General features: G+C 44.6%; 1 protein-coding gene across 2 annotated transcripts in view; it reads right to left on the bottom strand.

Moving 5' to 3' along the window:
- LOC106575036 (protein S) overlaps positions 1-11,803 on the bottom strand; it is a 39,990-nt gene that overhangs the window by 4,603 nt on the left and 23,584 nt on the right. For both annotated transcript variants that reach the window (XM_082963774.1, XM_082963775.1), the window contains one exon: positions 11,346-11,514. In XM_082963774.1, the coding sequence (XP_082819900.1) occupies positions 11,346-11,514 (169 nt within the window). The remainder of the gene's footprint in view (positions 1-11,345; positions 11,515-11,803) is intronic.

The raw sequence follows: 11,803 nt of genomic DNA, 5'->3' as shown, positions 1-11,803 counted from the left end.
CCACCTTAGTAGAATATATATAGTCCACTGTAGTAGAATATATATATAGTCCACTGTAGTAGAATATATATATATATATAGTCCACTGTAGTAGTAGAATATATATAGTCCACTGTAGTAGTAGAATATATATAGTCCACTGTAGTAGTAGAATATATATATAGTCCACTGTAGTAGTAGAATATATATAGTCCATTGTAGTAGTAGAATATATATAGTCCACTGTAGTAGTAGAATATATATAGTCCACTGTAGTAGTAGAATATATATAGTCCACTGTAGTAGTAGAATACATATAGTCCACTGAGGAGTAGAATATATATAGTCCACTGTAGTAGTAGAATACATATAGTCCACTGTAGTAGTAGAATATATATAGTCCACTGTAGTAGTAGAATATATATAGTCCACTGTAGTAGAATATATATATAGTCCACTGTAGTAGAATATATATAGTCCACTGTAGTAGTAGAATATATATAGTCCACTGTAGTAGTAGAATATATATAGTCCACTGTAGTAGTAGAATATATATAGTCCACTGTAGTAGTAGAATATATATAGTCCACTGTAGTAGAATATATATATAGTCCACTGTAGTAGTAGAATATATATAGTCCACTGTAGTAGTAGAATATATATAGTCCACTGTAGTAGAATATATATATAGTCCACTGTAGTAGTAGAATATATATAGTCCACTGTAGTAGTAGAATATATATAGTCCACTGTAGTAGAATATATATAGTCCACTGTAGTAGAATATATATAGTCCACTGTAGTAGAATATATATAGTCCACTGTAGTAGAATGTATATAGTCCACTGTAGTAGTAGAATATATATAGTCCACTGTAGTAGTAGAATATATATAGTCCACTGTAGTAGTAGAATATATATATAGTCCACTGTAGTAGTAGAATATATATAGTCCACTGTAGTAGTAGAATATATATATAGTCCACTGTAGTAGTAGAATATATATATAGTCCACTGTAGTAGTAGAATATATATAGTCCACTGTAGTAGTAGAATATATATAGTCCACCTTAGTAGAATATATATAGTCCACTGTAGTAGAATATATATATAGTCCACTGTAGTAGAATATATATATATATATAGTCCACTGTAGTAGTAGAATATATATAGTCCACTGTAGTAGTAGAATATATATAGTCCACTGTAGTAGTAGAATATATATATAGTCCACTGTAGTAGTAGAATATATATAGTCCATTGTAGTAGTAGAATATATATAGTCCACTGTAGTAGTAGAATATATATAGTCCACTGTAGTAGTAGAATATATATAGTCCACTGTAGTAGTAGAATACATATAGTCCACTGAGGAGTAGAATATATATAGTCCACTGTAGTAGTAGAATACATATAGTCCACTGTAGTAGTAGAATATATATAGTCCACTGTAGTAGTAGAATATATATAGTCCACTGTAGTAGTAGAATATATATAGTCCACTGTAGTAGTAGAATATATATAGTCCACTGTAGTAGTAGAATATATATAGTCCACTGTAGTAGTAGAATATATATATAGTCCACTGTAGTAGTAGAATATATATAGACCACTGTAGTAGTAGAATATATATAGTCCACTGTAGTAGAATATATATATAGTCCACTGTAGTAGTAGAATATATATAGTCAACTGTAGTAGTAGAATATATATAGTCCACTGTAGTAGAATATATATAGTCCACTGTAGTAGAATATATATAGTCCACTGTAGTAGAATATATATAGTCCACTGTAGTAGAATATATATAGTCCACTGTAGTAGTAGAATATATATAGTCCACTGTAGTAGTAGAATATATATAGTCCACTGTAGTAGTAGAATATATATAGTCCACTGTAGTAGTAGAATATATATAGTCCACTGTAGTAGTAGAATATATATATAGTCCACTGTAGTAGTAGAATATATATAGTCCACTGTAGTAGTAGAATATATATAGTCCACCTTAGTAGAATATATATAGTCCACTGTAGTAGAATATATATATAGTCCACTGTAGTAGAATATATATAGTCCACTGTAGTAGTAGAATATATATAGTCCACTGTAGTAGTAGAATATATATAGTCCACTGTAGTAGTAGAATATATATAGTCCACTGTAGTAGTAGAATATATATAGTCCACTGTAGTAGTAGAATATATATATAGTCCACTGTAGTAGTAGAATATATATATAGTCCACTGTAGTAGTAGAATATATATAGTCCACTACAATAGAATATATATAGTCCACTACAGTAGAATATATATAGTCCACTGTAGTAGTAGAATATATATATAGTCCACTGTAGTACTAGAATATATATATAGTCCACTGTAGTACTAGAATATATAGAGTCCACTGTAGTAGTAGAATATATATAGTCCACTGTAGTAGTAGAATATATATAGTCCACTGTAGTAGTAGAATATATATAGTCCACTGTAGTAGTAGAATATATATAGTCCACTGTAGTAGTAGAATATATATAGTCCACTGTAGTAGAATATATATAGTCCACTGTAGTAGAATATATATAGTCCACTGTAGTAGAATATATATAGTCCACTGTAGTAGTAGAATATATATAGTCCACTGTAGTAGTAGAATATATATAGTCCACTGTAGTAGTAGAATATATATAGTCCACTGTAGTAGTAGAATATATATAGTCCACTGTAGTAGTAGAATATATATATAGTCCACTGTAGTAGTAGAATATATATAGTCCACTGTAGTAGTAGAATATATATAGTCCACCTTAGTAGAATATATATAGTCCACTGTAGTAGAATATATATATAGTCCACTGTAGTAGAATATATATAGTCCACTGTAGTAGTAGAATATATATAGTCCACTGTAGTAGTAGAATATATATAGTCCACTGTAGTAGTAGAATATATATAGTCCACTGTAGTAGTAGAATATATATATAGTCCACTGTAGTAGTAGAATATATATATAGTCCACTGTAGTAGTAGAATATATATATAGTCCACTGTAGTAGTAGAATATATATAGTCCACTACAATAGAATATATATAGTCCACTACAGTAGAATATATATAGTCCACTGTAGTAGTAGAATATATATATAGTCCACTGTAGTACTAGAATATATATATAGTCCACTGTAGTACTAGAATATATAGAGTCCACTGTAGTAGTAGAATATATATAGTCCACTGTAGTAGTAGAATATATATAGTCCACTGTAGTAGTAGAATATATATAGTCCACTGTAGTAGTAGAATATATATAGTCCACTGTAGTAGTAGAATATATATAGTCCACTGTAGTAGTAGAATATAGTCTAGTGTACACTACTCACTGTAGTCTACGTTGAAGTGAGCCAGTCTAGTGTACACTACTCACGGTAGTCCTCGTTGAAGTGGGCCAGTCTAGTGTACACTACTCACCATAGTCTATGTTGAAGTGGGCCAGTCTAGTGTACACTACGTTGAAGTGGACCAGTCTAGTGTACACTACTCACGGTAGTCTATGTTGAAGTGGGCCAGTCTAGTGTACACTACTCACGGTAGTCTATGTTGAAGTGGGCCAGTCTAGTGTACACTACGTTGCAGTGGGCCAGTCTGGTGTACACTTCACGGTAGTCTACGTTGAAGTGGGCCAGTCTAGTGTACACTACGTTGCAGTGGGCCAGTCTAGTGTACACTACTCACTGTAGTCTATGTTGAAGTGGGCCAGTCTAGTGTACACTACTCACTGTAGTCTATGTTGCAGTGGGCCAGTCTAGTGTACACTACTCACTGTAGTCTATGTTGAAGTGGGCCAGTCTAGTGTACACTACTCACGGTAGTCTACGTTGAAGTGGGCCAGTCTAGTGTACACTACTCACGGTAGTCTACGTTGAAGTGAGCCAGTCTAGTGTACACTACTCACGGTAGTCTACGTTGAAGTGGGCCAGTCTAGTGTACACTACGTTGCAGTGGGCCAGTCTAGTGTACACTACTCACGGTAGTCTACGTTGAAGTGAGCCAGTCTAGTGTACACTACTCACGGTAGTCTACGTTGAAGTGGGCCAGTCTAGTGTACACTACATTGCAGTGGGCCAGTCGAGTGTACACTACTCACGGTAGTCTACGTTGAAGTGGGCCAGTCTAGTGTACACTACTCACCGTAGTCTACGTTGAAGTGGGCCAGTCTAGTGTACACTACTCACGGTAGTCTACGTTGAAGTGGGCCAGTCTAGTGTACACTACTCACGGTAGTCTACGTTGAAGTGGGCCAGTCTAGTGTACACTACTCACCGTAGTCTACGTTGAAGTGGGCCAGTCTAGTGTACACTACTCACGGTAGTCTACGTTGAAGTGGGCCAGTCTAGTGTACACTACTCACGGTAGTCTACGTTGAAGTGGGCCAGTCTAGTGTACACTACTCACGGTAGTCTATGTTGAAGTGGGCCAGTCTAGTGTACACTACTCACGGTAGTCTACGTTGAAGTGGGCCAGTCTAGTGTACACTACTCACCGTAGTCTATGTTGAAGTGGGCCAGTCTAGTGTACACTACTCACGGTAGTCTACGTTGAAGTGGGCCAGTCTAGTGTACACTACTCACGGTAGTCTACGTTGAAGTGGGCCAGTCCAGTGTACACTACTCACGGTAGTCTACGTTGAAGTGGGCCAGTCTAGTGTTCACTACTCACGGTAGTCTATGTTGAAGTGGGCCAGTCTAGTGTACACTACTCACGGTAGTCTACATTGAAGTGGGCCAGTCTAGTGTACACTACTCACGGTAGTCTATGTTGAAGTGGGCCAGTCTAGTGTACACTACTCACGGTAGTCTATGTTGAAGTGGGCCAGTCTAGTGTACACTACTCACCGTAGTCTATGTTGAAGTGGGCCAGTCTAGTGTACACTACTCACGGTAGTCTATGTTGAAGTGGGCCAGTCTAGTGTACACTACTCACGGTAGTCTATGTTGAAGTGGGCCAGTCTAGTGTTCACTACTCACGGTAGTCTATGTTGAAGTGGGCCAGTCTAGTGTACACTACTCACGGTAGTCTACGTTGAAGTGGGCCAGTCTAGTGTACACTACTCACGGTAGTCTACGTTGAAGTGGGCCAGTCTAGTGTACACTACTCACGGTAGTCTACGTTGAAGTGGGCCAGTCTAGTGTACACTACTCACGGTAGTCTATGTTGAAGTGGGCCAGTCTAGTGTACACTACTCACGGTAGTCTACGTTGAAGTGGGCCAGTCTAGTGTACACTACTCACGGTAGTCTACGTTGAAGTGGGCCAGTCTAGTGTACACTACTCACGGTAGTCTACGTTGAAGTGGGCCAGTCTAGTGTACACTACTCACGGTAGTCTACGTTGAAGTGGGCCAGTCTAGTGTACACTACTCACGGTAGTCTATGTTGAAGTGGGCCAGTCTAGTGTACACTACTCACGGTAGTCTATGTTGAAGTGGGCAAGTCTAGTGTTCACTACTCACGGTAGTCTATGTTGAAGTGGGCCAGTCTAGTGTACACTACTCACGGTAGTCTACGTTGAAGTGGGCCAGTCTAGTGTACACTACTCACGGTAGTCTATGTTGAAGTGGGCCAGTCTATTCACGGTAGTCTACGTTGAAGTGGGCCAGTCTACTCACGGTAGTCTACGTTGAAGTGGGCCAGTCTACTCACGGTAGTCTACATTGAAGTGGGCCAGTCTACTCACGGTAGTCCACGTTGAAGTGGGCCAGTCTACTCACGGTAGTCTACGTTGAAGTGGGCCAGTCTACTCACGGTAGTCTACGTTGAAGTGGGCCAGTCTACTCACGGTAGTCCACGTTGAAGTGGGCCCGTCTACTCACGGTAGTCCACATTGAAGTGGGCCAGTCTACTCACGGTAGTCTACGTTGAAGTGGGCCAGTCTACTCACGGTAGTCCACGTTGAAGTGGGCCAGTCTACTCACGGTAGTCTACATTGAAGTGAGCGAGTCTACTCACGGTAGTCCACGTTGAAGTGGGCCAGTCTAGTGTACACTACTCACGGTAGTCTATGTTGAAGTGGGCCAGTCTATTCACGGTAGTCTACGTTGAAGTGGGCCAGTCTACTCACGGTAGTCTACGTTGAAGTGGGCCAGTCTACTCACGGTAGTCTACATTGAAGTGGGCCAGTCTACTCACGGTAGTCCACGTTGAAGTGGGCCAGTCTACTCACGGTAGTCTACATTGAAGTGGGCCAGTCTACTCACGGTAGTCTACGTTGAAGTGGGCCAGTCTACTCACGGTAGTCCACGTTGAAGTGGGCCCGTCTACTCACGGTAGTCCACATTGAAGTGGGCCAGTCTACTCACGGTAGTCTACGTTGAAGTGGGCCAGTCTACTCACGGTAGTCCACGTTGAAGTGGGCCAGTCTACTCACGGTAGTCTACATTGAAGTGAGCGAGTCTACTCACGGTAGTCCACGTTGAAGTGGGCCAGTCTACTCACGGTAGTCTACATTGAAGTGGGCCAGTCTACTCACGGTAGTCCACGTTGAAGTGGGCCAGTCTACTCACGGTAGTCTACATTGAAGTGGGCCAGTCTACTCACGGTAGTCCACGTTGAAGTGGGCCAGTCTACTCACGGTCGTCTACGTTGAAGTGGGCCAGTCTACTCACGGTCGTCTACATTGAAGTGGGCCAGTCTACTCACGGTAGTCTACATTGAAGTGGGCCAGTCTACTCACGGTAGTCTACATTGAAGTGGGCCAGTCTACTCACGGCAGTCCACGTTGAAGTGAGCCAGTCTAGTGTACACTACTCACGGTAGTCTACGTTGAAGTGGGCCAGTCTAGTGTACACTACGTTGCAGTGGGCCAGTCTAGTGTACACTACTCACGGTAGTCTACGTTGAAGTGAGCCAGTCTAGTGTACACTACTCACGGTAGTCTACGTTGAAGTGGGCCAGTCTAGTGTACACTACATTGCAGTGGGCCAGTCGAGTGTACACTACTCACGGTAGTCTACGTTGAAGTGGGCCAGTCTAGTGTACACTACTCACCGTAGTCTACGTTGAAGTGGGCCAGTCTAGTGTACACTACTCACGGTAGTCTACGTTGAAGTGGGCCAGTCTAGTGTACACTACTCACGGTAGTCTACGTTGAAGTGGGCCAGTCTAGTGTACACTACTCACCGTAGTCTACGTTGAAGTGGGCCAGTCTAGTGTACACTACTCACGGTAGTCTACGTTGAAGTGGGCCAGTCTAGTGTACACTACTCACGGTAGTCTACGTTGAAGTGGGCCAGTCTAGTGTACACTACTCACGGTAGTCTATGTTGAAGTGGGCCAGTCTAGTGTACACTACTCACGGTAGTCTACGTTGAAGTGGGCCAGTCTAGTGTACACTACTCACCGTAGTCTATGTTGAAGTGGGCCAGTCTAGTGTACACTACTCACGGTAGTCTACGTTGAAGTGGGCCAGTCTAGTGTACACTACTCACGGTAGTCTACGTTGAAGTGGGCCAGTCCAGTGTACACTACTCACGGTAGTCTACGTTGAAGTGGGCCAGTCTAGTGTTCACTACTCACGGTAGTCTATGTTGAAGTGGGCCAGTCTAGTGTACACTACTCACGGTAGTCTACGTTGAAGTGGGCCAGTCTAGTGTACACTACTCACGGTAGTCTATGTTGAAGTGGGCCAGTCTAGTGTACACTACTCACGGTAGTCTACGTTGAAGTGGGCCAGTCTAGTGTACACTACTCACGGTAGTCTATGTTGAAGTGGGCCAGTCTAGTGTACACTACTCACCGTAGTCTATGTTGAAGTGGGCCAGTCTAGTGTACACTACTCACGGTAGTCTATGTTGAAGTGGGCCAGTCTAGTGTACACTACTCACGGTAGTCTATGTTGAAGTGGGCCAGTCTAGTGTTCACTACTCACGGTAGTCTATGTTGAAGTGGGCCAGTCTAGTGTACACTACTCACGGTAGTCTACGTTGAAGTGGGCCAGTCTAGTGTACACTACTCACGGTAGTCTACGTTGAAGTGGGCCAGTCTAGTGTACACTACTCACGGTAGTCTACGTTGAAGTGGGCCAGTCTAGTGTACACTACTCACGGTAGTCTACGTTGAAGTGGGCCAGTCTAGTGTACACTACTCACGGTAGTCTACGTTGAAGTGGGCCAGTCTAGTGTACACTACTCACGGTAGTCTACGTTGAAGTGGGCCAGTCTAGTGTACACTACTCACGGTAGTCTATGTTGAAGTGGGCAAGTCTAGTGTTCACTACTCACGGTAGTCTATGTTGAAGTGGGCCAGTCTAGTGTACACTACTCACGGTAGTCTACGTTGAAGTGGGCCAGTCTAGTGTACACTACTCACGGTAGTCTATGTTGAAGTGGGCCAGTCTATTCACGGTAGTCTACGTTGAAGTGGGCCAGTCTAGTCACGGTAGTCTACGTTGAAGTGGGCCAGTCTACTCACGGTAGTCTACATTGAAGTGGGCCAGTCTACTCACGGTAGTCCACGTTGAAGTGGGCCAGTCTACTCACGGTAGTCTACGTTGAAGTGGGCCAGTCTACTCACGGTAGTCTACGTTGAAGTGGGCCAGTCTACTCACGGTAGTCCACGTTGAAGTGGGCCCGTCTACTCACGGTAGTCCACATTGAAGTGGGCCAGTCTTCTCACGGTAGTCTACGTTGAAGTGGGCCAGTCTACTCACGGTAGTCCACGTTGAAGTGGGCCAGTCTACTCACGGTAGTCTACATTGAAGTGAGCGAGTCTACTCACGGTAGTCCACGTTGAAGTGGGCCAGTCTAGTGTACACTACTCACGGTAGTCTATGTTGAAGTGGGCCAGTCTATTCACGGTAGTCTACGTTGAAGTGGGCCAGTCTACTCACGGTAGTCTACGTTGAAGTGGGCCAGTCTACTCACGGTAGTCTACATTGAAGTGGGCCAGTCTACTCACGGTAGTCCACGTTGAAGTGGGCCAGTCTACTCACGGTAGTCTACATTGAAGTGGGCCAGTCTACTCACGGTAGTCTACGTTGAAGTGGGCCAGTCTACTCACGGTAGTCCACGTTGAAGTGGGCCCGTCTACTCACGGTAGTCCACATTGAAGTGGGCCAGTCTACTCACGGTAGTCTACGTTGAAGTGGGCCAGTCTACTCACGGTAGTCCACGTTGAAGTGGGCCAGTCTACTCACGGTAGTCTACATTGAAGTGAGCGAGTCTACTCACGGTAGTCCACGTTGAAGTGGGCCAGTCTACTCACGGTAGTCTACATTGAAGTGGGCCAGTCTACTCACGGTAGTCCACGTTGAAGTGGGCCAGTCTACTCACGGTAGTCTACATTGAAGTGGGCCAGTCTACTCACGGTAGTCCACTTTGAAGTGGGCCAGTCTACTCACGGTCGTCTACGTTGAAGTGGGCCAGTCTACTCACGGTCGTCTACATTGAAGTGGGCCAGTCTACTCACGGTAGTCTACATTGAAGTGGGCCAGTCTACTCACGGTAGTCTACATTGAAGTGGGCCAGTCTACTCACGGTAGTCCACGTTGAAGTGGGCCAGTCTAGTGTTCACTACTCACGGTAGTCTATGTTGAAGTGGGCCAGTCTAGTGTTCACTACTCACGGTAGTCCACGTTGAAGTGGGCCAGTCTACTCACGGTAGTCCACGTTGAAGTGGGCCAGTCTACTCACGGTAGTCTACGTTGAAGTGGGCCAGTCTACTCACGGTAGTCTACGTTGAAGTGGGCCAGTCTACTCACGGTAGTCTACGTTGAAGTGGGCCAGTCTACTCACGGTAGTCCACGTTGAAGTGGGCCAGTCTACTCACGGTAGTCTACGTTGAAGTGGGCCAGTCTACTCACGGTAGTCTACGTTGAAGTGGGCCAGTCTACTCACGGTAGTCTACGTTGAAGTGGGCCAGTCTAGTGTTCACTACTCACGGTAGTCCACGTTGAAGTGGGCCAGTCTACTCACGGTAGTCTACGTTGAAGTGGGCCAGTCTACTCACGGTAGTCCACGTTGAAGTGGGCCAGTCTACTCACGGTAGTCCACGTTGAAGTGGGCCAGTCTACTCACGGTAGTCTACGTTGAAGTGGGCCAGTCTAGTGTACACTACTCACGGTAGTCTACGTTGAAGTGGGCCAGTCTAGTGTACACTACTCACGGTAGTCTACGTTGAAGTGGGCCAGTCTAGTGTTCACTACTCACGGTAGTCCACGTTGAAGTGGGCCAGTCTACTCACGGTAGTCCACGTTGAAGTGGGCCAGTCTACTCACGGTAGTCCACGTTGAAGTGGGCCAGTCTACTCACGGTAGTCTACGTTGAAGTGGGCCAGTCTACTCACGGTAGTCTACGTTGAAGTGGGCCAGTCTAGTGTACACTACTCACGGTAGTCTACGTTGAAGTGGGCCAGTCTACTCACGGTAGTCTACGTTGAAGTGGGCCAGTCTACTCACGGTAGTCCACGTTGAAGTGGGCCAGTCTACTCACGGTAGTCTACGTTGAAGTGGGCCAGTCTAGTGTACACTACTCACGGTAGTCTACGTTGAAGTGGGCCAGTCTACTCACGGTAGTCTACGTTGAAGTGGGCCAGTCTACTCACGGTAGTCCACGTTGAAGTGGGCCAGTCTACTCACGGTAGTCTACGTTGAAGTGGGCCAGTCTAGTGTACACTACTCACGGTAGTCTACGTTGAAGTGGGCCAGTCTAGTGTACACTACTCACGGTAGTCTACGTTGAAGTGGGCCAGTCTACTCACGGTAGTCCACGTTGAAGTGGGCCAGTCTACTCACGGTAGTCCACGTTGAAGTGGGCCAGTCTACTCACGGTAGTCTACGTTGAAGTGGGCCAGTCTACTCACGGTAGTCCACGTTGAAGTGGGCCAGTCTACTCACGGTAGTCTACGTTGAAGTGGGCCAGTCTAGTGTACACTACTCACGGTAGTCTACGTTGAAGTGGGCCAGTCTACTCACGGTAGTCTACGTTGAAGTGGGCCAGTCTACTCACGGTAGTCTACGTTGAAGTGGGCCAGTCTACTCACGGTAGTCTACGTTGAAGTGGGCCAGTCTAGTGTACACTACTCACGGTAGTCTACGTTGAAGTGGGCCAGTCTAGTGTACACTACTCACGGTAGTCTACGTTGAAGTGGGCCAGTCTACTCACGGTAGTCTACGTTGAAGTGGGCCAGTCTACTCACGGTAGTCCACGTTGAAGTGGGCCAGTCTACTCACGGTAGTCTACGTTGAAGTGGGCCAGTCTAGTGTTCACTACTCACGGTAGTCCACGTTGAAGTGGGCCAGTCTACTCACGGTAGTCCACGTTGAAGTGGGCCAGTCTACTCACGGTAGTCCACGTTGAAGTGGGCCAGTCTACTCACGGTAGTCTATGTTGAAGTGGGCCAGTCCCTCCCCGGTGAAGTAGGTTCCTCTCTCTACGTGCAGGAAACAGTGTTTGCTCTTCTTCCCCTGAATGACCTCCTTGACCCCGGACGACCCCTGGTTCATCAGGTTCCACCCGCGGATGCAGCCGTCCAGACGAGGGTTGATCTAGAACGGGGGTCGTTACGTCAAACGTTATCAGGTGGTTGTACGATGGTCGTTTTACGGTTATGGAATCATTATTTTTACGGTTGTTCTATGGTTTGTTCTATGGTTGTTCTATGGTCGTTCTATGGTCGTTCTATGGTTTGTTCTATGGTTTGTTCTATGGTTGTGATATGGTTGTTCTATGGTTTGTTCTATGGTTGTTCTATGGTTGTGATATGGTTGTGATATGGTTGTTCTATGGTTTGTTCTATGGTTGTTCTATGGTCGTTCTATGGTTGTTCTATGGTTG

The sequence above is a fragment of the Salmo salar genome, chromosome 17 (genome assembly GCF_965601325.2).
Source record: "Salmo salar chromosome 17, fSalSal1, whole genome shotgun sequence".
Taxonomy (NCBI): domain Eukaryota; kingdom Metazoa; phylum Chordata; class Actinopteri; order Salmoniformes; family Salmonidae; genus Salmo; species Salmo salar.
Note: the sequence above shows the minus strand (reverse complement) of the source record. Positions and strands in the feature narration are given on the sequence as shown.